The following is a 27297-nucleotide window of genomic DNA, read 5'->3' on the forward strand; positions in this document are numbered from 1 at the left end:
TATATTAAACTATTAGCAATATGGTAAATGTTAAAATTATATACCACTAATCATGTAAATCAAATATTTATATTTATAAAATTAAAATAATCATCCGCACAGTTGTGCGAATCAAGATTTAGTATATTATTAATTAAATTGTGAAGGTGAAATACAAAGTGTGTAGTGTGTACAAGCCATCGGGTAAAATAATAAAAGTTTGAACAAAACAAATCGGATATATAAACCATTTTCTTAAAACAAATATGATACTTGATAATATATGTTCTCGGCTCACTTGATCCAACTCAACATTGTGGAACCTCTGAGATCCACCATCGTTTATCATAAAAAGGCTTTTCCAGTTTCAGTATTTTATTCTTTAGGTGATCAACTAGGGGTATTCCGGCGCGTAGCGCCGGGTTCGGATATTTGTTTGATTCAGTTTTAAAAATCTTGTGTTATGGTATTTAGTTGTTAGGAGTGTATGTAGTTCAGTGTAGTTGAAAGGTTTTGCATGTTTAAAAAGTGTTTAAATTGGTATGGTCTTTACGGGGAGTTAGTGTTTTGAAAGTGTTTATATTTTGGGGTCGATAAATGAGGGCATGGTTTGTATCTTAGAGTAATATATGTTGTTGTATTGTTGTGGATTTATTTATATTGAATTTCGTTTTACTAAGTTATGGTGGAGGGGTTAAGCTCGCGCCGGGTTTTGCATGAACTCAATAAATCCTGTGACGATCATAATTTAGATATTTTAACTCGGCTGGGCACTCATTCAATGTAAACGACTGTGTTTTAACATTAGAAGACAGAACCCGTAGATATTCTATATTGTTAATTAAACGACTTGTTTTAACATAATAAGACAGAAACCAAACTATATTTATGTATGGCATCTTACGTAAGTAGAATTGTGATGATCTCAGACGGTATATTTCTTTTGGTGTTTATTAATTAATTATTCAGGGGTATCATGTTCCACGAACATACTCATAACTGTGTTTACCTATGATTCCATTAATTATATTCTACTTGAAGCAGAACATTTCTGACTGAGTTGGAAGGCAGTAACTGGATATGCAGCATCTGATATAGACTTGTGAGGATGATCAGAGCTTGGTAACATGAATTCATCTCCTATTATAACCTGCTCGCCGTCCTCATGACTTCTTCTTTCTGTGTTCACGGTGGGTGTAGTTCCATTACCAACTTTTAAAATCCATTCCGCGAAGTCCTTGTCAGCTTGTCTCGGTCTCATGGTGATGGTTAAAGTATAAACCCCAGGAAATGGCCAGAGGTATGACTTGCTGATCGAGGCTTTAGGTGTTTTTTTGATTGGACCGATTAACGTAGACATGAGTTCGCACTTTCGATATCGGTGGGTTTTGGTTGCTTTTAGTAAAAAAGTTTGGAAAACCCTTAATTTTTTTTTTAATCGAATAAGACATTATTTGTATAGCTGAGTCATAGTACATAATCATGTTTATTGGTTATGTTCTTATTATATGTTTGTCTTCTTCTCGTGTTTCTTTTAACTTGTACATAACCATTAAATTATATTCTTATGTCGAAGAAGCCATTATCCATATGGGTGTAGTGATATCGCAATTTTGAAGAAGCAAATATTTTCTATTCTGTTTTTTTTTCAAAGACATTCCGTTTGTATAACGACTCTCGAAACACAGCGAACAACTACCAAAGGAAAACCAGAGAAGATTCTACAGAGATGGACTCAGCGATTTCTCTGAAGGACAGAAAGAAAAGTTCTTCAACGACTGAAAGATGTGTGTGAAACTGAAAGAGAATAAGTATGGAACACAATTTTATGAAGCGTGACAAATTCAGGTACTTCACGCATCAGTTGATGCTCAACGTGTAGACTTCTGCGAAATGCGAGAGATATGACTTACTGATCAAGGCCTTAACAACGACATCTTAGAATGGGCGTCAATTTTCCTTTCAGTTTTAATAAAGAATAAAGGTGGAAAGTAAGCATAGAGTTGCAAAGTTAAGATGAAAAAAAAATGTAGAAAGCTGTAGCTTTGATCCGTTTGCATAAGAGACGATGTATTAGTAAGGGAAACTTTATTTAAATTTTATAATATTGGAGTCGATATAGGGACCGCAGCAGTTACATCATTTGTTTAGATAATGAAAACAATTTTTTTCATTTGCTTAAAATAATAACATGTCTCACAACGGATAGCAATGTCGTTTCTGTGACAATTTATTGTAGGCCTTGTGGCCCTATAAGTTGTGATGTAAATCTCAAACCTTTTGACTCTTACTCCATGGAGAGATGTTTTGATGTTTTGCCAGCAAGCGTCGGACCGTGCTTTGTTTTCTCTCCATCCAAGTGAATCCAATAGTGGTATCCCGATGTCCGGATCTCCTCTACATAACATAATTATACCATAAAGGTAAATAGCACTATCATACGAACCTTGTGCTGCAATCTGACCCAGCAGCTATGTTCTCGTAAGAAGATTCTTGCATTCCACATAAGTAATGCGCCTCCAAGTTACCGGCAGAAACGCAAAGGTTCATCAGATTTTGGTACATGGTAAGCGATGACAGTGATTGGACGGTGAGAGATCAGAGATTTAGGTGTTTTAAGACCAAGGGGTTTTGCGCAGCTGTGCCAAGACCAGGGAATACCTCCCCAATAACATCTGAGGTATTATAGTATGATCACGTTACCGTGTGAAATGATAAAAAAAAAAACTTATATTACGGAAAGAAATACCTAGGAGCTGTCTGGAGGTGTTTGCTAACTCAATAATCTGTTCATGTGGTCGGAAGCGAAAATGTTCTGTAGGTATGGTTCTAGCAGTGGCAACAAGCTTCTCAAAATCAGTTCCTTCATTGAAACGGATGGAGACAGGGCCATCAGTCAACTTGAATTTCGGGTTGCTCCGTGTAACGTCAAACCGGCTGAGGGTGTAAACTGATCCTTCAGTAAGACGTTCCCTGAACTTACGTTGGTGAACAGCAGGAACACACCCTTAAACCAGGGTATCCTGTTGATATCAAAGGGGAGAAACATCAGTTAATCAAATAAGCTTAACTGTCAAGAGAGCTAATCGGTAAAAATTAAAAGGAAAGTGAAAATTTCTTTAAAAAATATAAAGTAAAATTATATCGAAAGTGAAAGCTTTCTTCAGTTTAATTAAAAAAATTTTTGTCTGAATCAATTAATTTTTTTTGCAAAAAGATCAACCCTCTTTGATGGAAGTCAGTAAAAAAAATATTAAAAAAAACTGTGGATCTTGAACATATAAAATCGGGGAAGAACACTTACAGCCTCATCGATGAGCAGCATCTCAATACTCATCAGCTCCCCTCCTTTGTTGATATTTCAGGCCTCCCAGAACCTCAGCAAGCGGACCTCAGCAGTATTAGAGCATTGACCGGCTCTCAAATTCGCAAGCAGAGTGTATGAATTCGCCATCTGAATATGTTGCTTCTATGAGATCGTATGTTTGAGCAAATCGTTTCAGATGCGAGGTGAAGGGAAGTGAGGGCCGATATTTATAGATGGCGTTGTAGGCGGTTTGAGGGTGAACGAAGAGATAGATCGAAATCATTATGCATGAAGAGTGGATTATTGAATGGAAAACTCAGAATAAATGTAAGAGTTATGATCCTGGGACGTTTTGGTTTCTATGGTTTCTCTTGCAGGTTGGAGGCACGGAAGAAGAAGAATGACGCAGGGGCAAATAACCCTAAAAACTTATGGGCCTATTTTAATAGACATAAGCCCAAACAATTTGTCTGTGATGCCCAAAATCGTGCTTCACCGTGACGCGCGAGCAAGGGAGAGTGCACACACCACACGACGCGCTCGTAAAGAAGGGAGAGCGTGGGTTACACAGACGTCCCACCGAGCCGACACGTGTCAAAAAAACCCCCAACCTATTTTGGTGTCGTGGACGGCTGTGTGCATCACACAAATCAACTTTATATATAAAGATATTGTTACATCCAAAGCCGGCTTAGACAATTGATAGATGGGGTAAATTTCTAAAATCCGACCTATAAAAACATGATACAGTACTTAAAACTGTTACTCCAACTAAAATACCAAACAACAATGTTTAGGAAAAATAAACATAAAATAAAATAATTTGTTTGCATCTTATGTCTTATAAATGTTATCACTAAGACCATAAAAATCAGAATTTGTTTTCTGCTTGTCATTCTTCTTCCTAGCTTTTGTGGCAATCACTTGTTTCCACCAATAATTTCATTATTTGACATGTTTATTGGATATGAAAAACAAAGAAAACAGTAGTCATCTAAATCAAAAAATATAATCATAACAAATGGATGTTTTCAAGCTTCACTTGATGCAAAATCATGAATAATAGTTCCTCTAACATGTATTTTTTATTCTTTAAATAGCTAAATCATTCAACTTTTCTTAAGATCGATATTGAAGATTGCAAATAATATGTCAGTAATTTTAATTTTTAAAAACTTATTACTGCTGAAACTACAGTCATTTATATAGTTAAAAGAATACTATAAGCAATTGACATATTATGATAACAACTCACAGTTTCAACAAACTTAAGTACTTTGCTTGGTTCCAATGGTATAGTACGTAAAGTAGTTTGCAAGATTTTCAATTCAGAATATAAATTATTTAAATCAACATCTGAAAAATTACAATGAGAAAAAAATTAGTGAAAATTAGTACAATGTTCTCGTATTTCACTTTCATCTAATGCCTTTAGTTTTCTCAAATTAAATAAAAACTCAATTTTTAAAAAACAATTCACTGCTTGATCAAATATGTTCTTGAATGAAGTTATTATGATGTACACTACAACTTTACAAAATAATTCTCTAAATTGATCTTCACACGTTAGTAATTCTTTAACTAACTAAGTATCATCTGATCATTTTTCCTAAAGGTATTGCGCTTATTTGCAATTACATGATCAACATTCATATCATGATCAATACTTTGAGCTATACTCAAATTAGAAGTAAACCCTTCATGTATGTACTTCTTTGAAAACAGAACTACACCTTCTAATTGTTTCAAAGCATTATCAATGCACATAGATTTAGCTTGTAAGTTCTTACTCACCGAGTTAATAGCAAACAAAAATTTCATACAAAATAACCATGTCAAGTATGAGTTCACAATCATCAAATGACATAATTCAGTTTTCAACATTACCTTTTGTCATAGCATAATCACATGATTCATATAATTCCAATAAAGCCGATCTTATTTGTGGAGCTTGAAATATAATTTCTTTGAACTTTTGGTTCGTCTCTCCCAATGAGTATCGCATAAAAATTCACTGTAAAAAGGGAACATGGTCAATTAAAATCTTCCATCTCTTTGTAGAACTAGAAAAAAAAGCTTATATGGACTGCAAAATTCCAAAGAATGAAACTTTTACACATGAATGAACCATATCACTAACCACAAGATTAAGCTTATGATAAGCACATGATATATACAATCTTTTGGATTTATATCAAGAATTTTTTTTCTAATAATACCTTGATGTTTTTTTTCATATTGGAACCCTTATCATAGCTGTGATCCCTCACATTACTAACATCAAGAATAAGAGATTTTAAAGCTTCTAACTATTTTTCAAAAAGTACTAATCTATGTGTGTCATCTACCATAAGAAACTCTAAGAAGTATTTTTGTACTCTTACTTTTTTTATTTGATAGACTCACACATCATATTATTAGAGTAATTTGTTCTTGATGAATCACATTCAATGTACAATCAATAATGACTGAAAATATTTTCCCTCATTAATGACTTCTACAATGAAAAGTTGAACATTATGAACTATAGAGGAGATATAAACTCGTTCTCACTATTATGAAAAAAATAATGATGATATATTTCTTGACTTTGAGTGCGTGTAATATGATCTTAAATCACCAAGTCAAATTTTGAAATCATCTCAATAGAGCTTAAGAAATTACAATTGTTATTTTTATAAAAAAAAAATCAATTTTTCTTGTAATTGCCAAATTCTGTTAACAGAAAATTTCACAACATCAATTATTATAGTTAAGCAACTCGAGCTCTCTGTCTCTTTTGGAATTTCCTTTTTGTAATTCTTTATCGATGGTTAAATTCTGAACAAGAGAAATATCTCACGAAAAATATTTTATAAATAGAGAAAAAAAATTATTTCATGAATTATATATCTTAAGTGATGAGAACTACATTTTAAAGTGTTTAAATGAAATACTTTGAGATATTTTTGAACTAGATTCTCACTAATTAAAATACTCACTCAATGAAATGATATTTTCAGTTTTCTTTGAAGTTTTGTAAAATACTCTTGAGATAATTCCAATGGCCATGCACTTATATTCTTATGGATCTTATTCCTTTATCACACGATGGGAAGAGTTTGATTGGCCTTGTCATTGAGAATGTCCTAAGCTTAAATTTGTACAAGTCACCAAAAGCAACCCGACCCGGTTTTTTTAGTACGAGTGTATGTATCCTAATCCAACAACCCGAACCGGGTGGTTATTACTTGTGGTCGTTAGCACAAAGACCGGATAAGTTGAAGAAATCCCCGACCGTTATATTACTTGGCAAAAGAGATAGAGAGAGAGAGAGAGAAAATCATCAAACAAACAATGGCGACTGTGAGACTCTCTCTGTCTTCACCTTCTTCAATTCAGTCAAAGCTATCGGCGGCGTCATTCATCCCCAATGCAGCGCGTGCGTTTAACGCGACACCTTTGTCGGCAAAGGCTTCGAGGTCGCGGTACATGGGCAAGTGCTTGAGATCAAACCCGACGATAACACACAGAGGATCTCGCTCCGGAGGAATCAAATGCTCTGCTTCATCTTCTCCGGCGACTCTTCCCTCTGCTCTTCTCTTCGATTGCGATGGCGTGCTTGTTGATACGGAGAGGGACGGTCACAGGATCTCCTTCAATGACACCTTCAAAGAGGTCACTCTTCCCCCCCCCCCCCCCCCCCCCCCCTTTAACTTTTTATTGGGCTTTAAAGCTGCAATCTTTTGAGTCTTTGGTAATCTCGCAGAGAGATTTGGGTGTTACATGGGATGTCGATTTATACGGCGAGCTGCTGAAAATCGGTGGCGGGAAAGAAAGGTATTACCAAAACTCGATGTTAATGAAGTTTCAGTTTAGTCTTGTCTGAATGAAATTAATATTTTTTTTAATTGAGATGGCTTTGTTTTTTTTTTTTTTTTTTTTTTGTAGAATGACAGCGTATTTTAACAAGGTAGGTTGGCCAGAGAAAGCTCCCAAGGATGAGGAAGAGAGGAAAGCGTTCATAGCTGGGCTTCACAGGCAGAAGACTGAGCTCTTCATGGTTCTCATCGAGAAAAAGCTGCTTCCTCTTCGACCCGGTGTTGCCAAGTTAGGATCACTTCTTCTATATTCTTGATGATATCACTTGCTTTTGATGTTATATAGCGCTCTGGGAGTGATTTATAGCAAAACTTAGGACATTTAGAACATCATTTGATGGATTCTCCTGATGCTATTTAAGGCTAGTTATCTCTTGGATTCATATACACGTTGTGGCTTCTTTACTGAAACATCATCTCTTGTAGGTTTCGACTATTTCTTGGTTTATCTAAGCATATTCATGTTGGAACATTGTAGGTTGGTTGATCAAGCATTAACGAATGGAGTAAAAGTTGCCGTGTGCAGCACTTCAAATGAGAAGGCGGTATGATCACTCAGGTTCTACTACTTCAGTTTCCGTGGCCATATTAGTCTTCCAACATATAAATGGATACGCAGCTGTGTTATTCCACAAGAATGTTCTCAGATATTTCTTTAGCTTCGAAGAAATGTAATATAATCTCACGGAAACGTGATCTCAGGTTTCTGCTATCGTTTCATGCTTGCTTGGACCAGAACGAGCAGATAATATCAAGATATTCGCTGGAGACGTTGTCCCCAAGAAAAAGCCTGATCCGGTGATTTACTCGCTTCCCATCTTAACGTTCCTCAACACACCTTTTCATTACAACAGGACATCTTTGCTTCATCTTAGCTAAAGATTTGTTTTTAACAGGCTATCTACAACTTAGCAGCTGAAACCCTTGGAGTTGATCCCTCAAAGTAAGTGTTTCTATAATTATTTACAGGGGAATGAATGAGTAGATATTTTTATAGAAAAAGGTCTTCTAATGAGTTTGACTCTATTTGTATGTGCAGATGTGTTGTGGTTGAAGATAGCGCTATAGGGCTAGCAGCTGCAAAAGCTGCGGGTATGACTTGTATAGTTACAAAGAGTGGGTGAGTAGTTTCACTAACACAGCTATCATAACCTGATGATTCATAAATTCATAATCAATCAGAAAATAAAATGAGTACTCTTCATATATGGATTTGCAGATACACTGCGGATGAAGATTTTGTGAACGCAGACGCGGTTTTCGACTGCATTGGAGACCCTCCAGAAGAGAGATTTGATCTATCATTCTGTGGAAGCCTTCTCCAGAAACAGTTCGTTAGTTAAAACTACATACTCTCAACATTGGCGTGTATAGTGAAAAAGACTTGTTCACTGTAAACTCGTTATAGACATTATGTCTCTCACATTTCCATGAGCAGATGTTTCAGTTTCAACAAAACCACTAGAGTCCGAAAATTTCATCACAGGTCGAAGGCTGAGCTGACCTCATTGATCTTTTTTCTCCACAGAAGTCCCAACGGTCACTTCTGCTTTTTCTTCTTCCTTACCATCCGAATCCAAAAGCTTCTCCTGAATCTTCGTCACACCCTTCTCAACCGGTCCCATCGCTTGGTTTATCGTCAGAACCACATCCTTCACAACATGCTGACCACCGTCCATAACTATATCCTGTACACTCTCCTTAATACTCGTCCCCGATGCTTCAACATGAGTCTCCTTCTTCTCAACAACACGGCCACTTTCGTCTAGCTTAACCTCCGTCGTCTTCGTCCTCGTGATTTTACCGCACTCTGAGACCGGGATGTAGTGGTAAGGCTCAACTGGGAAAACAAAGATATGCGCCACCGCTGCTATGGCCATCTCGATGCAAATGAGAAAATCTTGCAGTGCGTTCTGGAACCTTCCTTCTTTTGGAAGCACGCCGTAGTAGCAAAGCAGCGCGATGCCGAAGCCTTGCCACCAAGTGGCAAAGACGATGGCCTTGAAGCTGATGAACTTGGCCAAGGGTTTGATTTCTTTAAGGCGTTCGTGAGTCACGTTGTAGAACTGGACTAGGCAGAAGAGAGCCCACATCTGGCTGAAGTTTAGCACCACCTCTATGTATGGATATCTAACATTAAAAAAAAAAAAATCAAAAAGATTCATCACTAGTTTTTTCTTCTCCATCTGATGAAAAACAGACACATGATGTGTTTCCTTTCCTGGCATACCCGTAATACCATTTGAATTCACCATCACCATAAACACCGAGAAGCTCCAACAAAAATGCCAAGAATGCACAAAAGGTTTTGAGGATCATCTGAAAACAAAATAAAAATATTACAAAAAAGAAAGAAAAACAACTGAAATGATATTACTTACATATTGGACAAGACCGAACTTCTCTATGACAAAGAGCTCAGGACCCAAGACATATGGTTCACACAAGAACTTCCATAATGGATTCCTCTGCTTCTGCGTCTTCTTCTCACTCTTATTCTCTTCTCCTTCTAGTAATGGTTCTTTTGATTCATCTTCGAGCAATTCAACAACTCTTCTTTCACCACCTGAGCATATACATATTGGATAGTTTGGTTTAAACATAAACATAGTTCTGGATTCAGACAAGAGAGAGATAGAGCACAAAAGGGTTGTGTCACCTAGACAAGCGACCAAGTAACTTCCAAAGGAGTACAAAGCGAAAGCCTCATAGCAATTTCTCAAAATGTCACAAGGCAGTGAGAGTTTTGCATTGGACAAGGAAATTATCTAAACCACAAACATAAACCGCTTCGGTTAAAATTGAAAACTACAAAACTCCCGAAAGGGGAGAGAAAGAGAAAGAGTTGACACTTACAGATTCAGTGGCGTAAACAGGGACCATAAACAAAACAGGAACAATCCATTTTTGCTCCTGCAAATTGTTTATTCTCAAATTCATCAATACTCAAAGACAACCGATAGTTTCCTATAAGAAGATACGTAAGAAGCATCTGTCACGCAGATGTCTACGGAGAATGAAACTATACGTCGGAAAATATATATATAGAGAGAGAATGAAGAAATCGTATGTACGGACAGAGGGGTTGGTGTAGTAACGGAGGTGCTGGAGGATAAGGAAAAGGGAGAGACATATTGCGACGGCGGCGAAAGAACCTCCGACCAGTAAAGCCGGAAAATGTAGATCTCTGTACGTATTTGTCTCGCTTTCTCCCATCTTGACATCATAATAATAATGATAGATGAGGCAATATCATTTTTTATCAATCAAACTCTGCCTTTTCCAAAATATGTTTTTGCCTTATTACCGATCGGTGTGTGTTTTGTTTTGAGGTTATGCTCACGTGGAACCCGTTCGCGGACGCCACATATCATATGCGTACTGCGACACGTTTCACAATGAGAAAAAAGAAACTTAGGTTAAACCGTAAAAGTGAACTAAGATGGCTCCTAATACCAGAGCTTGGAGTATATGCTTTTTTTTTTTCTTGAATGATATGTAAAATTTAGGTATTCAGAGATTTTGTTTTTACAGACTAAACTACATGGAAGCAGAGTTTCTATAAAAAAAAAAACAGAGTACATCTACTTGATTCTCTTATTATTATATATACTTGCGAACCTGTCTATCAACCATTTTTGATCCTCTGGGCCGGCTGAAGTGCTGACGAGTCATGTCTTCTATTATTCATCTCCCTCCAGACTGGGTATATGCTTTTAAGGATGTGAACTATCCATACCATGTTAATTTTTATTTTTGAAACACATCCATACCATGTGTTCATATATTGTACTAATCCAATCAAATAAAAAGGAGTTACGCCACCAACATAACCGAAATCTTAAAGCTATAAATACATCAGTATCTAGACGAGTAACGTCACCAAAATCTTAGGAATGTTCTCATATATTCGTCTAAGAAATGTACTATGATTTAATAATGGGAAGCAGGTGAAATGTGAATCCACTTTCTTTCAACAAAAATTACATCCACTAACCTAACAAACTCAAATTCACTAACTAACCAACATTACATTATTTTTTTCTCCTCCTCTTTCTCCATACCTTTCTCTGCTTTCTTTCTACAAATTTAATTTTGATTTTGATTTTGATTTTTTGGGATTATTTCACAGATAACCCCTTCGTTCAATCTGGCATGATATTCTTAGGTTTCGAAGAGTTACGAAAATAATCATATAAATCGATTTAATACGTTAAATAATAATGGGCCTATGATGAGTATCGTTTGGGTTTTTTTTTAACTCATTTATTGTGCAAAAAGGTTTTGCTTTTGTGGGTTTCACTGTAGTAGACGTTCAGAAAATTTCTATGGTGAAGATACACTAAACGCCCATGAAAATAATTCCGAAGAAGAATTGAGTTTATCAAAGTTTCTTCCTTTCGAATTGGCATTTCAGTTTTTGATTGGATTAATAAAAGATAAAGAACGGAGCTTTATAAGGGCACGAAAATTGCTAAAGCTATGAAGCGATTCTTCAAGCCCATCGAGAAAGACGGCTCAACGGCGCCTAAGAAGCCCTGCCTCTCTCCGGAAAAGCGCAACGGAGACGGAGACTGTGTCGAAGAAGGAAAGAACCAGAAAGAGCCGACAAAGTTTGTAACTTGGAACGCTAACAGCTTCCTCCTTCGTGTGAAAAACGACTGGTCCGAGCTCTCTAAGTTCGTCTCCGATTTCGACCCTGATGTCATTGCCATACAGGTAGGTGATTCCTTTTTTTTTTTTTTTTTTTTTTTTTTTTTTTTTTTTTTTGGTTTCCGACCAATGTGAGTTAAATCTTGCTAGGTGTTTGTGTGTATGAATCCCTTTTAAAAATTGTCTAGGGTTTTATGTATTTTACTGACCTACAGTTTTTGCTTATGATCTTTGTTTCTCTGTTTAGTTCTCTAGTGTGCTCAAGTTAGCGTTTGTGTCTTATATTCATTCTAAGTCCAAACTCCTCAGTCGCTTGTGGTGCAAAACATTTTGTGACTCTGACTTGACTGTGTTCTTAATGTTAGGAGGTAAGAATGCCTGCTGCTGGTGGCAAGGGTAAACCTAAAAACTACGGCGAGTTGAGCGATGACACCAAAGCTTTGCGTGAGGAGAAACAGGTACCCCCTACTATTTGATTACCCTCCCTCTTTATATGTCAACATTTTTGTATTACAAACAATGCAGTGGCATGGTGTTATAGAATGGTTTTAGAAGTGTGGCCACTTTTAGAGTAACGAACTCCCTTGCTTTTTGGATTTACTGTTGTGCAGATTTTGATGAGGGCTCTCTCAAGTCCACCATTTGGAAACTATCGAGTTTGGTGGTCTCTTGCAGAGTCCAAGTATGCAGGGACAGCCTTGTTTGTGAAAAAGTGTTTCAAGCCTCAAAAAGTTTACTTCAACCTCGACAAATTAGGTATATTCTTCGAAACCTTGTTGCTTCTTCTCTTACCATCACATAAATCTCTTGCAAGCCAGCATTCAAAACTGTGAGCATAATGGTTAAGGAATTTTCTTGATTTTAAAGTTTATATTATTTATATTATTAGCTATTTCAGATTGCTGACTGACTTATATACTTGTTCAGCATCTAAACATGAACCTGATGGTCGTGTAATCTTAGCTGAGTTTGAGACGTTTCGTCTGCTGAACACGTATTCGCCTAACAATGGTTGGAAAGAGGAGGAGAATTCCTTTCAGAGGAGAAGAAAATGGGACAAGAGGATTGTTGACTTCCTCTCCCAAACCTCTGATAAACCTCTTATATGGTGCGGCGACTTAAATGTCAGGTATTGAGGAAGTTTTTCTACCTCTTCCCTTGCCACACTCTTTTCTTCAAAGCCCTTTCAGTGTTCTTTCCCTGATTCTAACTTATGTTGTAATATGCAGTCATGAGGAGATAGATGTTAGCCATCCAGATTTTTTTGCAACCGCAAAGCTTAATGGTTATGTTCCTCCAAACAAAGAGGTAAATTAATACAGAAAAACAGAGGCTAAGTTTCCTTTGGTTTCTCTTATTTTCTTGTACCTCTTATAGTAGATGACTGTATTAGGCCTTAACCAAAAGCTTGTCCACGATATATGCTTTAAGATCACACGGTGACTATAAATGGTTTTGATCATATAGGACTGTGGACAGCCTGGATTTACACCATCTGAGAGAGCACGCTTCGGCACAATCATGAAAGAGTATGTATAATATATCTTTGCACTGGGAAGTCTTAGTCGTAATATTTTGTAGAATAGAGATTATAGTTATTGACCATGTGATTCTAAATTAAAATATCATGGGAATGTTTTACAGAGGAAGGCTTGTTGATGCATACCGGTATCTACACAAGGAACCAGACATGGAAAGTGGGTTCTCATGGTCTGGGAATCCTATTGGAAAGTGAGTGGGATGCCTCGTATACTTGTGTTTGCATCCCCAACATGGGCATGTTTCTAAAGCTTCATATGGATCTTTTTGTTGGAATAGGTACAGGGGAAAGAGGATGAGGATCGACTATTTTCTGGTTTCTGAACAGCTCAAAGACGGTATAGTTTCTTGTAAGATGCACGGTCGTGGGATAGAACTAGAAGGTGCCCCTAGATAAAATTTTATGTGCAGTTTATCACATAGAACATCATCTAGCTCTTTTGCAGCAACTTGGTTCTTAATTTTTTTTTTTGTTCTTTCAGGTTTCTATGGGAGTGATCACTGTCCGGTTTCACTTGAGCTTTCGAAGCCATCTTCATATTCGGAAGAGAACCAGGTTTCTAACTGAAACCATCATCTTCTGTTAATAGAAAACGAGCCTTCTTTAGACTCAAACCAAAGCTTGTTTTATCAGAGTTGAGCTTAGATGATCTTTTAATTTACTTTTGAGACACTTTATTTGGCCTTGTTGCTCTGATGAGCTCTCAAAGGTGCTACTTATTAATTATTGTTGTGATTTTACAAACATTAATATGCTTTCTATCCCTAAGAAATGTAGATATTCTACATTTTAATCTTCCAAAAAAAGATTAGATTATTAGTTTTAATTTTCTTCAGAGTTGGAATTCTTTCTGGTCTATTTTAAGAATAGATACCCTTTGCTTTATTGTGTAGTCAGTGGGTCGAGGCAACATTCGTTAAACAAACCAAGGGATCATAATATTCATATATATAATTGTAAATGGTAAATTTCATTGTTGACTCATTGTCAAACAACATTACTTTTTGGTCTTGAATTTCATTGTTGACTCATTGACATAGTAAATTTTTAAATACCTTGGAATCTTAATAAATTTTTAGATATCAAAAGATTAGAAAAATTAGATTAGATGTATGTATCGTAAAAAAAAAATATAAGGAAAATGTTAAATGAAATGTCTATTTCACATTTATATTTTTAAACCTGAAATCATATCCATAAATCTGAATATTTACTTGGGAAAGCCTATTTATTACTTATATATTTCTCTTAATAATAAGTATCTCTGATGAAATTTACTTTGAAAAGATGTTTTTCTTGTGAAACGTATTTCATTTATCAAGAAGATCTGGTTTGATAAAAGGAGAGTTTTTGAATGTGCAAACAGACAGAGAGCCCAACAAGAAATGTGTGCGACTGTGACGAACGGATGAAGTGGCAGAATCGTAAATAATAGTAAGATGATTGCCCTTATGAGAGGGATTTGAAAAACCCTTACTCAGTGTGTTTTAAACACAGAGAAATCACATCTCTTTACTCTGCCCCAGACCCAATAAAAATACAATTTTTTTCCTCTGTTTCTTTAATCCCTTATATAATAAAACAGAGAGAGAGAGAGGACCTAAGAAACGAGATCAAGGCCCGTCGCTTTTCTCGAGGAAAAGTAGATGGCCCTTTAACAAACCAGACCTATTGGCTGAACATATGGTGGTGACTCGTCGAATCTCTCTAAATCTGTTTTCCAATTTTTGCTCTGTTTCTGCTCTGTAATGGCGATTTGAAGAATTTGAGAGAGAGAGAGAGAGAAAGGTTTTAGCTTTGGAGAGAGATATGGCGGTTTCAGAGCAGAGTCAAGACGTGTTCCCATGGCTGAAATCGCTGCCAGTGGCCCCAGAGTTCAGACCCACTCTGGCAGAGTTCCAAGATCCGATGGCTTACATTTGCAAGATCGAAGAGGAAGCTTCCAGATACGGAATCTGCAAAATTGTGCCTCCCGTGCCTCCTTCCTCTAAGAAAACCGCCATTAACAACCTCAACCGCTCTCTGGCCGCTCGAGCCAGGGCCAGGGCTCGTGACGGCAACGGCGGAAAGTCCGATTACGACGGCGGACCCACATTCACCACGCGTCAGCAGCAGATCGGGTTTTGCCCTAGGAGGCAGCGTCCCGTGCAGAGACCCGTGTGGCAGAGCGGTGAGCGTTACACTTTCGATGAGTTCGAGTTTAAAGCTAAGAACTTTGAGAAGAGTTATCTCAAGAAATGCGGCAAGAAGGGTTCGGTCTCGCCGCTCGAAGTCGAAACCCTTTACTGGAGAGCCTCGGTGGATAAGCCCTTCTCCGTTGAGTACGCCAATGACATGCCGGGCTCGGCTTTTGTGCCTCTGAGTTTAGCTGCTGCCAGGAGGAGAGAATCTGGTGGTGATTGTGGGACTGTTGGTGAGACTGCTTGGAACATGAGGGCGATGGCTAGAGCTGAAGGGTCTTTGCTTAAGTTCATGAAAGAGGAGATCCCTGGGGTCACTTCTCCCATGGTGTATATCGCTATGATGTTTAGTTGGTTTGCTTGGCATGTGGAGGACCATGACCTCCATAGTCTCAATTACTTGCATATGGGTGCTGCTAAGACTTGGTACGGTGTGCCAAAGGATGCTGCTATGGCCTTTGAGGAGGTGGTCAGGGTTCATGGTTATGGAGAAGAGCTTAATCCTCTTGGTCAGTTTTCTCTTCTACCAATATGGGATACTCTGTTTCATTGTCACTTTTGTCAAAAAATTGTCAGTAAAGCCCTGTGCTTGGTCGGTTTTTGTTTCAAACTAGACTCTTCTTTTGATAACAAGTTTCTTTTGAAAGTTAAATTATTTAGATTCTGCGAGTCTCAGAGTTCTGTTTCAGTTCATTGTTCTGATTGTTAGCATAACTGTCTGCTTTGTTTCTAAAAGTTGACCAATGAAGAATATATTCATGTTATCTTGGCGAGTATCTAGTGAAGGTTAATTAGTGTCATGTGAGAGTGACTTATAGTTACTTAGTGTTTCTGTTTCTTGTTTTGATTGTTGTGTGTTCTGTTCCTTTTGAGCTGCTTTTTATTATCTTTCAAAGCGGCTTATGTATGCAAACTAAGTGGCTATTACCTAATTATATTGTTTGTCTTACCAGTGACATTTTCTACTCTTGGTGAGAAGACAACTGTTATGTCTCCTGAAGTATTTGTTAGAGCCGGGATACCATGTTGCAGGTACTGGTTCTCTGTTTAGAAAGTAAACAGTTTTTTTTCTCCTGTTTTGTTGACGCAAGTGGTTTGCTTGTACCAGGTTAGTGCAAAATCCTGGAGATTTTGTCATCACCTTTCCAGGAGCATATCACTCAGGGTTTAGTCATGGTGAGCAAGCAACCTTTATTCACTATCTTCAAGTTCATTATTCAAGGCTTAATGCGTTAATATAACCTCTTTCATCCAACAACACAATTTTGGGGGGATTGCAGGATTCAATTTTGGGGAAGCATCTAACATTGCAACTCCACAATGGTTGAGGATGGCAAAAGATGCAGCCATCCGGCGAGCTTCTATAAATTACCCTCCAATGGTTTCTCATCTCCAGTTACTTTATGACTATGCATTGGCTCTAGGTTCAAGGTACTCTTTCTTCTTTCCACACACTCTTCAAGTTTAGTCATAGAACTTTTAAAATGGTTTACGTAAGGTGTGCGTCACTCATTGCAGAGTGCCAGATAGCATTCACAACAAACCAAGGAGTTCTAGATTGAAAGATAAGAAAAAAAGCGAAGGAGAAAAACTGACTAATGAACTGTTTGTGCAAAACGTTATCCACAACAACGAGTTGCTCCACTCTCTTGGAAAAGGCTCTCCAATAGCTCTTCTTCCGCAGAGTTCCTCAGATGTATCGGTCTGCTCCGACGTGCGAATTGGATCTCATTTGGGTGCTAACCAGGGACAGACAACACTCCTTATAAAATCTGAAGACTTGAGTTCCGATAGTGTTATGGCCAGTCTCAGTAACGGCGTGAAAGAGAAGTTTACATCTTTGTGTGAAAGGAACAGAGATCACCTGGCAAGCAAAGAGGACGAAACCCAAGGAACTTCAACAGATGGTGAAAAGAGGAAAAATAATGGAGCTGTGGGGCTTTCGGATCAGAGGCTTTTCTCTTGTGTTACATGTGGAGTCTTGAGCTTTGATTGTGTTGCTATTATTCAACCTAAAGAAGCAGCAGCTAGATATCTAATGTCTGCGGATTGTAGCTTCTTGAATGATTGGACAGTTGCTTCCGGATCTGCAAACCTTGGTCAGGATGTAGTGATGCCTCCTTCAGGTAAGTAACTAGTCTTTCATTCTGTTAATGGCTTTAAAGTGTTTAACTCTGTTTCATAACTTTGTTTCATGACGCAGAAAACACAGGAAAGCAAGATGTTGGTGACTTATACAATGCTCCTGTTCAAACTCCGTATCATTCAACAACAAAGACCGTTGATCAAAGAACTTCATCAAGTTCCCTAACAAAAGAGAATGGTGCTCTAGGGTTGTTAGCTTCAGCATATGGAGACTCTTCTGATTCTGAGGAAGAAGATCACAAAGGCTTAGATAATCCTGTTTCGGATGAAGTTGAAGCATCATCTTTTGTTACAGATGGCAACGACGAGGCTGGAAATGGTCTATCTTCTGCTTTAAACAGCCAAGGACTTACATGTGAGAAAGGAAAAGAGGTTGACGTATCACATGCTAATCTAAGCAAAGGCGGGAATACATCATCCGTAGAGATCACTTTACCATTTATTCCAAGATCTGATGACGATTTCTCTCGGTTACACGTGTTTTGTCTTGAGCATGCTGCGGAAGTGGAACAACGACTTCATCCTATTGGGGGGATTAACATAATGTTATTATGCCATCCAGGTAAACAGACAAAACCACAAGTTTTGAGAAAAAAGTGATGGCATTGTTTGTTTTCTTTTGCTATCATTAAGACGCACGCTATTTTGCAGATTACCCCAGAATAGAGGCTGAAGGAAAGGTAGTTGCCAAAGAGCTTGGAGTCAACCACGAGTGGAATGACACTGAGTTCAAGAATGTGACCCACGAGGAAACGATTCAGGCGGCGTTGGCAAACGTTGAAGCTAAGGCTGGGAACAGCGATTGGGCTGTAAAGTTGGGTATTAACCTTTCTCACAGTGCTATCCTCAGTCGCTCTCCTCTCTACAGTAAGCAGATGCCTTACAACTCCGTCATTTACAATGTGTTCGGTCGCACCTCTCCAGCAACGCCCCAACTTTCTGGTATAAGATCTTCCAGACAGAGGAAATATGTTGCTGGAAAATGGTGTGGTAAGGTTTGGATGTCGCATCAGGTACACTATTTGACTAACTAGTTCAGACTTTTCTGCTTGGTTTGTTTCAGTTTAAGACTGGTTTTGTTTTCTTTCTTCAGGTGCATCCTTTTCTGCTGGAGGAGGACTTAGAGGGGGAAGAAACTGAAAGAAGTCATCTGCGAGCTGCTCTGGATGAGGATGTCACTGTTCATGGTAATGACTCTAGAGATGCAACCACAATGTTCGGAAGAAAGTATTCTAGGAAGAGAAAGGCGAGAGGGAAGGCTGCGCCACGCAAGAAGCTTACCTCTTTTAAGAGGGAAGCGGGAGTTTCAGATGACACTACATCAGAGGATCATTCCTATAAGCAGCAATGGAGGGCTTACGGGGATGAGGAAGAGTCTTATTTTGAGACGGGGAATGAGGTTTCTGGTGATTCGTCAAATCAAATGTCTGATCAGCAACAGCTCAAGGGTGTTGAATCAGATGATGATGAGGTTTCAGAGCGTTCACTTGGGCAAGAATATGCCGTAAGGAGGGAATATGCATCTTCAGAAAGCTCGATGGAGAATGGCTTTCAGGTATACAGAGAGGACCAGCCAATGTACGGTGATGATGATATGTACAGGCACCCTAGAGGGATTCCAAGGAACAAACGGACTAAAGTTTTTAGAGATCTGGTTTCATATGATTCAGAAGATCAGCAAAGGGAAAGGGTATTCACAAGTGATGCACAGACTAGTCGAATGGGTGACGAGTACGATTCAGAAGAGAACTCACTGGAGGAACAAGACTTTTGCAGTAGCGGGAAAAGGCAAACCAGGTCCATAGCTAAACGTAAAGTAAAAACCAAGATAGTTCAGAGTCTGGGAGACACAGGAGGTCACACTTTGCTACAATCTGGATCCAGAAAGAAGATGAAAGAGTTGGATTCATACATGGAGGGACCTAGCACACGGCTTAGGGTGAGAACCCCGAAGCCCTCGAGAGGATCTTCAGCGACAAAGCCGAAGAAAACTGGTAAGAAGGGAAGAAATGTTTCCTTCTCAGAAGTTGCAAGTGAAGAAGAGGTGGAGGAAAATGAAGAAGAAAGTGAGGAAGCTAGCACACGGATAAGGGTGAGAACCCTGAAGCCCCCGAGAAGGTCTTTGGAGACAAAACCGAAGAAAACTGGTAAGAAAGGAAGTAATGTTTCCCTCTCCGGAGTCGCAAGTGAAGAAGAGGTGGAGGAAAATGAACAAGAGGAATGCTTGCCGTACCAATGTGACATGGAGGGTTGCACAATGAGTTTCAGTTCAGAAAAACAGTTGTCTCTGCATAAAAGAAACATCTGCCCTGTTAAAGGCTGTGGCAAAACCTTCTTCTCACACAAGTATCTGGTTCAGCACCAGCGCGTTCACTCAGATGATCGTCCACTGAAATGTCCATGGAAAGGGTGCAAGATGACGTTCAAGTGGGCTTGGTCTAGAACGGAGCACATAAGGGTACACACTGGTGAGAGGCCTTATATTTGTGCTGAACCGGGTTGTAGTCAGACATTCAGGTTTGTCTCAGATTTTAGCAGGCACAAAAGGAAGACGGGTCATTCAGCTAAGAAGATCAAGAAAAAGTGACTTGACTTAGCTTTTTAACATGGAATCTATCTATCAATCATGAAGCTCTATTATTAATCCATTGGATTAGAAGGAGATTTAGTGGTTTAAAATTGTTCATCTCGGTCTAGTTATTGTTCATTCAAAGTGTTAACATTCAGGAGAGCCATTGTCTTGTTTAGAACAGAAGCTCTTGTTGTTGTATTCTCTGTCGTCTTCTTAAATGTTTGAATAAATTTAAAACAATCCTGATTTTTAGGGGAATTTGTGCTTTCATTATTTAAATTAGAACTGTCAATTGGTCTGTCCAGGGGTGGAACACTCAGATGCTCTTAGTGAGGCAAAATTTATTCTATCATATTCTTACTAATTTTCACACTCTTTTTTATTCTGATATTCTTTCTACGGATGGTTAATGTTGAAAGTGTCATTCTCTTACTGACCAATCAAATCACTCTAAATTGGGGAGGGGGGAGGGGGGGGGGGTGTATCGTCTCTCTCTCATCCGTCGGGGCATTCCATTCCCTTCGTTCTTCTTCTTCTTCTTCTTCGCTATCATCGCATTGTGGTTTTGCTGAATTATTGAGCTATTGATTCCGTTTTGCAGGGTATGTATCTTAAATCGTCGTTAAACCCGATTAGTCACTGGAGTTCGTCTATAATCTACCATACACAATTTTCAGGGATTCTGATTTACAAAATTCGTGTTTGTAATAGGACTGGACTAATCAAGGATCAAAAAAGTGTGGATGGTCTGTCTATTAGGGAATTGATTAATCAACAACAGTATAATCATAAGGAAAGATAGAATGTCGGGAATCAAAGCTGATAACTCGGGATTCTGATAACTCTGGATCTTTTGGTTTTGAATTGAAGAGGATAAATATGATCGAAAAGTGTGGATGGTCTGTCTATTAGGGAATTGGATAATCAACAACTGTATAATCATAAGGAAAGATAGAATGTCGGGAATCAAAGCTGACAACTCTGGATTCTGATAACTCTAGGTCTTTGGTTTTGGGGTAAAACTTAGAAAAACTTGGTTGCTGAGAAAACTGTGTAACAAAGTATAACTTACTATAACTTAAATGGTATAACTTTATGGTTTTTGTATTACAGATATGTCTTTCTTTTACAAACATACACTTTGATTATGATGGCCATTATTCGAAGTCTGGAGATGATTATGAATGGATTCCAGCGTATGCTATATCCTTTGGAACATCGTCATTGGAGGAAGATCACTTATTCGTTGTTGAAGGAGAGGATATGCAGGAAGATGTGAATATGTCCGTTTACGAAGAGACTGAATTTGGGTTACATTCTACTGGTAGTGGAACCTAAGAGGCAATCATATATTTTGGATGATGAAGATGTGTTTGTTTATCTAACATCAGTGGATAAAGAACAAATAAGAAGTATTTTGCATGTCGAGGACATCCAAGAATTGGAAATAGTTCAAATAACCGAGCAACTATCAAGAGTTGAGAAAAAAATCTCATGTAGTAGGAACTATAGTGAGCGACTGAGCGTGAGGGTGGATATGGAGAAGAAGAGAATGTGGGCACTGATTTGGAACAGAAGGAATACAATGAACATCCCCACAAGAAACAAAAGAGGAGTAGGTTGTAAACCTTTCACTCTCAGTTTTAATGTTTTTACTGTATGACAACGTTGAAATGTGAAATTTGTATTTTGTGTTTGTACAACTAAGTGAAACTTTTTTCTTTACTGGTATAACTTTTTTCTTTACTGGATATGGAGAATACAATAATGTGGGGTGGACACTGATTTGGAACAGACGGAACACAATGAACATCCCCACAATAAACACAAGAGTAGTAGGTTGTAAACCTTTCACTTTTGGTTTTAATGTTTTTATCGTATGAGAACGTTGAAAGGTGAAATTTGTAATTTGTGTTTGTACAACTAAATATGAACATCCCCACAAGAAACACAAGAGTACTAAGATGGTTATTTATGAGAATGTTAATTATGATTTAATCAGAACTAATAAATTTCACATCTCTTTACTTATTAGTAATCATATAGGAAATACATTGTGTTCTTATAGCTTTTTCGTTAATATTCACCTTGTTACATTTGAAAACTTACTATGGCCTGAAATCAAGTTTATGTTTACATAATCATATTTGAAATGAATCTTAGAAACAAAATATAATTGGTATAACCATGAAATCAGTCATTCAAGTAGAGTAAAACTAAGATAAATGAAATTTTTTTTAAAAGTACAACTATGATGTTTTATGTAAAAATACAAACTTGGTGAAACTTCAATCACGAAAATCGTAGGATAAATTTTCTCGCCCACCAGCTTTTTTGAATTACTAATTTTCCCTCATCCCCCTTCCCAACAGGCTAAATTTCGCAGACCCCAAAATCGTTTAAGTGAAGTATTAAAACTTTTTTTTGGGTTTTCCTCATTTTTCATCTTTCCATTTCTCTATCTTCCCTATTTATCTCTCAACCTTCATTCTCTCCCAACCCCGAAAGAGAAATAATGTCTGCTTCATCATCTTCCACGACCGGTGGTGGGTTACGAGTAAGAACTCCGGGAATACTTATTAAGTGTTGGTGCGGGGAGCGCATCATGGAGCTCATCTCCAAAATCAATCTAAATCCATATCGCCGGTATTATCGGTGTCGCTATGCGGCTCAAAGGAAGGTATGTTCGTTTAGCTTTAGTTATTGAAAGTGTTTTCACTTAAGTTGTACCTTTATATTTTTTGAATAGAATGTTATACCTTGAGAACGACAATCACATCTTCAAATGGGTTGATGAAGCTTTCACTGATGAGATACAACAGTTGGACTACCAAGTTTGAATGCTAGAAGAAGAAGTTCAAGTTCTCAAAGCAACAATAAGGAGTGAAGGTCCCAAAATAATATCAGGAGGTTGTCTTATTTTGGGTCTCAGTGTCATTGTAGTTGTAAGAATTTTGATGTACATGTAATTCCTAAAGCTATGACAAAGTTAAATTTTCTGTGTTTTTCTATGTTTTTCGTATGTTTCGCCTAAGTTATGCGAAGTTGAACGATTATGAAGTTTGATCTATTGAAAAAGTTTCTCTAATTTTTACGATGTTGGACAATTGAAAAAGTGAAACTAACACAAAATTTGACAATTTTATACGAGCAAGAACTTCAAGTTTGTCTTATTTTTACAAAGTTAGAAAATTGAAAAAGTTAGAAGTATAAAGTTTCACCAACATTTAACATAGGAGTTTTAACACACATTAGCAATTTTACAGCAAACTAACAGGTTTAAGACGAGTACGAAGATGGAGAACAATGAGAACAACCAGATTTACAAAGGCCTTATAGCCCCAGGTCTTTGAACATACGGGTCACTCCGTAGTAGAGAGTGTCTGAACTCCTCAACCTTCGGCAAAAGCGGATTGAACCTGAAGTCAAATAATCTACCCTTGATCTCAAGCCATAGTTCAATAGGACCAACATAAGATGTATAAATGACTTTAGAAAAGGTTTTGCTCAACTAACACATTTAAAACTCAACACATAAACTATGTTTACCAATATATCTACAGACCCTCCACATCTTAAGGACCACAATCACCTCTCCACGATCTCCCATGTTTTGAAACCCTTCCCGGAATGCATAAGCATGATGACCAGTTGCCACACATTTTATCTGACTCTCATTATGATGAATAAAAAAAGGTGTGTCAATTACATGTCAATTACACTAACATTTTGCTTTGATCATATGTTACTTTATACTTACATGTTGTCCCTTATGTAAAACACCATCTTTGGCCTTTCATGATCATCGAAATGGGCTACCGTGTTGAAGACCACTCCCATTGTATCTACCAGATAAGTATTTTCGCTTATATTACTTACATCTATATATGAAATATATTTAGTAGTTAGAATTCGTACCTATGGGATAGTTTTTGTCCCTATTGCTGATGTGAGGGATTTCATGGATGCTCTTGAAGTCAAAGGAAAGCTGATTGTTCAGAGGATCGATGATGTGGACTTGCGTATCTCTCGTAGCAGTTAGTCTGAATGGAAATTTTGATGCCTTGAAACCTGAATAGTGATATCTTGCATATTTACATTGTTTCATCCATTTATTCATATGCATTTTCATCATATAGATTAGGATTTAGCCATGTCTAGGTTGCATTTTGCATACATATGTCTCTATTAGGTATTGGAGTACCACATGGAGTTCTTGGAGACATTTGGGTGTGTTTGGAACTCAAAAGAGGTGATTAAGGTGATCATTGGACGAGCAATGCATGGGAGCGACCTACCGGAACGACGCCATGAACTCGCTCGCCATTTACGCTTCGAAGCGACCTCCTGGAGCGACAAGGCGAAGTCGCTCCAGCTCCTAGAGCGACCTCACCACAGCGACACCCAAAGGTCGCTCGGGATGTGTCGATGTGAGAGCGACGAACAAGCTGGTAGCGACCTCCTAGAGCGACACCCTAAGGTCGCTCGCGTCTATGGTTTCTGAGCAAGCCCGGAGCGACGTCTTCAGAGCGACACAGCCAGGTCGCTTGCGAAGAAACGACCCGGGAGCGACGTCTTCGAAGCGACACAGCCATGTCGCTCGCGAAGAAACGACGCGGGAGCGACCTCTCGCAGCGACGAGCCGAGGTCGCTCCGCGTCTATTTATTTGGCCGAATTCATGTTTTCTCAAGGGCCTTTTGGTCATTTCATTATGCACGTTTTTACTTTTAAAAACCTATGTTTTTAAGTACCTTTTTGGTAGCCACCAGACAGAAAAATCTTTTTTCTGGAGAACAACTAGTAAAACTTCTTTTGATTCAGATTTCATTGCTTTCATCTTGTGTTCTTGTTGATTTCTCATCTATTTCTCTACATGATTAATCTGAAATCCAATATGGGTTTAAGAGGAATCATGGAGATTAGTGAGTAATCACCTTTTGAATTCATGGGTTACGGAGATGAAGGGTGATTAGGTTAGTTCTAAGATGTTTTAGTGTAGATCATTCTTGTTCCTTGCTAGTAGAGTATTCATAATGCATCTTCTGAGTTGGCCACTCAAAAGTTGATCAATAGGCATTTCCCACCCAAAAGGTGTTTGATGAAATGCCTGAGACAAATCTCCTAGGCTTTTAGTATACTTTGCCAAAGACATTTGTTGTTAAAGGTGCTAAGATAGCTAATAGACTTGTTAGTAATGATTGCTTTCACATTATTCAACCAAAGACATTTGATGTTTGATATATGTTAGCAAATGAACATTCATCTAGACATAGAGTTTGTTTAAGATTGTGTCTAAGCTTAAGGTTGATAGTTTGATTGATCGTTTGCCATCCTTTGTTCGAAACTTGATCACCCAAGGTCTAATCCCTATACCCATAAGTTCTCTTTTCCCTTAGTCAAGAAAGTATCATTCTGTAATTGCTTTCTAGTATTAGTAGTAGTTTAAAACCCATCTAAATCATTGGTTGCACTTAGATTAAGTGAGTACTTGCATTCTCGGTGCTTTGATATCCCTCAGAACTGGTTCGACAATCTTTTATACTACAACATTTGTCTTACGAGCCTTGAAAACTCCTAACATCAAATTGGCGCCGTTGCCAAATTCTGAGTAGATTTGAACATTGAGATTTAGTCATTTGCTTGAGACTAAGTCATTTTTATTTTCTTTTGTTACTGATTCTCCTTCTTCACCTCCCTTTACTTTACAGGTGTATGAACTTGAGGAGCAGGGGTCCATCAAACCTAGTTCCAAGAGCCGCAGACATCAGAGCTTTAGAGAGAGAGTGTGCTATAAAGAGACAAGAAGAAGAACAACAGTCTCACTTGCAGAGATTGGATACTGATATGGGAGACATACCTCAAAATGATGCCAATAACGTTCCACACAACCAACAGCGAGCAGCTCGACCCATTGGCACTTATGACCGCCCCAACATTCATGGTCGTAGATTGGGAATCCGAGCACCAGTTGTAGCAGCCAACAACTTTGAGATCAAAACAGGACTCCTCAACGTGATCGAGAACAACAAGTATCATGGCTTGGCTCTAGAGGACCCATTTGATCACTTGGACAGGTTCGACAACTATTGTGGGTTGTCAAAAACCAATGGTGTGTCTGAGGATGCCTTAAAGCTGAAGTTATTCCCTTTCTCTCTGGGGGATAAGGCACGACAGTGGGAGAAGTCTCTACCAAGCGACTCAATCACCACTTGGGATGAGTGCAAAAGAGCATTCTTTGAGAAATTCTTCTCATCCTCAAGAACTGCTAAGCTGAGAAATGAGATCTCCAGTTTCCAACAGAAGAAATTGGAAGGATTCAGTGAAGCCTGGGAGAGATTCAAAGGCTATCAAACCAAATGCCCACATCATGGTTTCTCTAAGGAGAGATTGCTCAGTACCTTCTACAGAAGTGCCCTTCCTAAGTACAGAGCCAGATTGGATACAGCTAGCAATGGGTTTTTCTTGGGAAGAACTGAAGATGATGCAAAAAAGCTGGTTGACAACATGGTGAAGAGTGATGCAGTCTACAGTGCAAATCATGACAGAGGCAGTCGGGGTGATGAGAAGCAGACGAGGAAAGAGATCAAAGCTTTGGAAGACAAGATCGACCTACTCATTGCTGAAAAAGCCACCCAAGAGCAGCTGAAGTTTGTTGGTAACTCCAAGCAGGAAGATCCACCTGTTGTCCATGAGGTTGAACCGTTGAAGGTTTGGAAGGTCAGGAAGAGCTGTGTTTCATCAACAACAATGGTAGCTGGTACAAAAAAGAGCCCAACTTTCAGTACAACAACTACCAACATAAATCCTACCCCAACAACCAACAGAGTGGTTATCCGCCTAGAAACAACCAGCAAGGCAGCTATCAGCCTCAGCAAAACTCCTCGTCTGGTTCCTCTGCTCCTCAAGAGAGCAGCACTAATACCTTACTGAAACAAATCTTGGAGTCTCAGACTAGAAGTGAGAAGCATGTTGGTTATGAGTTGAAGAACCTTCACTCCAAGATTGATGGGAGCTACAATGAGCTCAACAACAAATTCTCACATCTTGCTTCTACAGTCAA

The 27297-nt window shown here is 38.3% G+C and overlaps 4 protein-coding genes, 1 long non-coding RNA gene and 1 other non-coding gene across 8 annotated transcripts; 3 read left to right on the forward strand and 3 right to left on the reverse strand.

Annotated features, from left to right (window-relative positions):
- Positions 1 to 2050: 2050 nt before the first annotated feature.
- Positions 2051 to 4031, reverse strand: LOC106428660. Its single transcript, XR_007327619.1, has 2 exons — positions 3284 to 4031; positions 2051 to 3002 (listed from the first exon to the last, which is right to left on the reverse strand). It is a non-coding gene; the product is annotated as an uncharacterized LOC106428660 (long non-coding RNA).
- Positions 4032 to 6543: 2512 nt separating this feature from the next.
- LOC106428662 (CBBY-like protein) lies at positions 6544 to 8604 on the forward strand. The gene is made up of 8 exons (XM_013869404.2): positions 6544 to 6943; positions 7035 to 7105; positions 7217 to 7375; positions 7625 to 7691; positions 7849 to 7944; positions 8043 to 8089; positions 8186 to 8266; positions 8366 to 8604. Exons 1-8 carry the CDS (start codon positions 6623 to 6625, stop codon positions 8487 to 8489), a joined length of 966 nt encoding a protein of 321 aa, XP_013724858.1. The 5' UTR covers positions 6544 to 6622; the 3' UTR covers positions 8490 to 8604.
- Positions 8516 to 10451, reverse strand: LOC106428661 (protein LAZ1 homolog 2). 2 transcript variants are annotated; one of them, XM_013869403.3, is made up of 6 exons: positions 10225 to 10450; positions 10003 to 10059; positions 9806 to 9914; positions 9528 to 9712; positions 9377 to 9465; positions 8516 to 9276 (listed from the first exon to the last, which is right to left on the reverse strand). In XM_013869403.3, the coding sequence occupies exons 1-6, from the start codon at positions 10360 to 10362 to the stop codon at positions 8652 to 8654; spliced, it is 1203 nt and encodes a 400-aa protein (XP_013724857.1). In that variant the 5' UTR covers positions 10363 to 10450; the 3' UTR covers positions 8516 to 8651. The 2 variants fall into 2 exon arrangements, with proteins under 2 accessions (XP_013724857.1, XP_048621924.1); XM_048765967.1 differs by having other exon boundaries at positions 9528 to 9914; positions 10225 to 10451.
- Positions 10452 to 11445: 994 nt separating this feature from the next.
- On the forward strand, positions 11446 to 14126 carry LOC106428618 (DNA-(apurinic or apyrimidinic site) endonuclease). 2 transcript variants are annotated; one of them, XM_013869367.3, is made up of 9 exons: positions 11446 to 11865; positions 12165 to 12257; positions 12411 to 12555; positions 12727 to 12928; positions 13029 to 13107; positions 13267 to 13328; positions 13444 to 13530; positions 13618 to 13676; positions 13821 to 14126. In XM_013869367.3, the coding sequence occupies exons 1-9, from the start codon at positions 11629 to 11631 to the stop codon at positions 13904 to 13906; spliced, it is 1050 nt and encodes a 349-aa protein (XP_013724821.1). In that variant the 5' UTR covers positions 11446 to 11628; the 3' UTR covers positions 13907 to 14126. The 2 variants fall into 2 exon arrangements, with proteins under 2 accessions (XP_013724821.1, XP_013724820.1); XM_013869366.3 differs by having other exon boundaries at positions 11448 to 11865; positions 13618 to 13721.
- Positions 14127 to 14843: 717 nt separating this feature from the next.
- LOC106428657 (lysine-specific demethylase REF6) lies at positions 14844 to 20494 on the forward strand. Its single transcript, XM_013869398.3, has 8 exons — positions 14844 to 16028; positions 16473 to 16551; positions 16628 to 16695; positions 16800 to 16950; positions 17038 to 17645; positions 17723 to 18226; positions 18316 to 18677; positions 18758 to 20494. Exons 1-8 carry the CDS (start codon positions 15149 to 15151, stop codon positions 20249 to 20251), a joined length of 4146 nt encoding a protein of 1381 aa, XP_013724852.1. The 5' UTR covers positions 14844 to 15148; the 3' UTR covers positions 20252 to 20494.
- A 6010-nt stretch (positions 20495 to 26504) lies between these two features.
- On the reverse strand, positions 26505 to 26611 carry LOC125592064. Its single transcript, XR_007327914.1, has one exon. It is a non-coding gene; the product is annotated as a small nucleolar RNA R71 (small nucleolar RNA).
- Positions 26612 to 27297: the final 686 nt, after the last annotated feature.

The sequence above is a fragment of the Brassica napus genome, chromosome C8 (assembly GCF_020379485.1).
Source record: "Brassica napus cultivar Da-Ae chromosome C8, Da-Ae, whole genome shotgun sequence".
NCBI classification, from domain to species: Eukaryota; Viridiplantae; Streptophyta; class Magnoliopsida; order Brassicales; family Brassicaceae; genus Brassica; species Brassica napus.

What these genes read in the sequence shown, in the direction of transcription:
- LOC106428662 (XM_013869404.2), top strand. Translation starts at nt 6,623, where the DNA reads ATGGCGACTGTGAGACTCTCTCTGTCTTCACCTTCTTCAATTCAGTCA. An exon ending in TCAATGACACCTTCAAAGAG is followed by an intron (nt 6,944 to 7,034) that starts GTCACTCTTCCC and finishes GTAATCTCGCAG; the next exon opens with AGAGATTTGGGTGTTACATG. An exon ending in CCAAGAAAAAGCCTGATCCG is followed by an intron (nt 7,945 to 8,042) that starts GTGATTTACTCG and finishes TGTTTTTAACAG; the next exon opens with GCTATCTACAACTTAGCAGC.
- LOC106428618 (XM_013869366.3), top strand. Translation starts at nt 11,629, where the DNA reads ATGAAGCGATTCTTCAAGCCCATCGAGAAAGACGGCTCAACGGCGCCT. An exon ending in TCTGGGAATCCTATTGGAAA is followed by an intron (nt 13,531 to 13,617) that starts GTGAGTGGGATG and finishes TTGTTGGAATAG; the next exon opens with GTACAGGGGAAAGAGGATGA. An exon ending in TCGTGGGATAGAACTAGAAG is followed by an intron (nt 13,722 to 13,820) that starts GTGCCCCTAGAT and finishes TTGTTCTTTCAG; the next exon opens with GTTTCTATGGGAGTGATCAC.
- LOC106428661 (XM_048765967.1), bottom strand. Translation starts at nt 10,362, where the DNA reads ATGGGAGAAAGCGAGACAAATACGTACAGAGATCTACATTTTCCGGCT. An exon ending in CTGTTTACGCCACTGAATCT is followed by an intron (nt 9,915 to 10,002) that starts GTAAGTGTCAAC and finishes TTTGTGGTTTAG; the next exon opens with ATAATTTCCTTGTCCAATGC. An exon ending in GAATTCAAATGGTATTACGG is followed by an intron (nt 9,277 to 9,376) that starts GTATGCCAGGAA and finishes TTTTAATGTTAG; the next exon opens with ATATCCATACATAGAGGTGG.
- LOC106428657 (XM_013869398.3), top strand. Translation starts at nt 15,149, where the DNA reads ATGGCGGTTTCAGAGCAGAGTCAAGACGTGTTCCCATGGCTGAAATCG. An exon ending in GCCGGGATACCATGTTGCAG is followed by an intron (nt 16,552 to 16,627) that starts GTACTGGTTCTC and finishes TGCTTGTACCAG; the next exon opens with GTTAGTGCAAAATCCTGGAG. An exon ending in AGGTTTGGATGTCGCATCAG is followed by an intron (nt 18,678 to 18,757) that starts GTACACTATTTG and finishes TTCTTTCTTCAG; the next exon opens with GTGCATCCTTTTCTGCTGGA.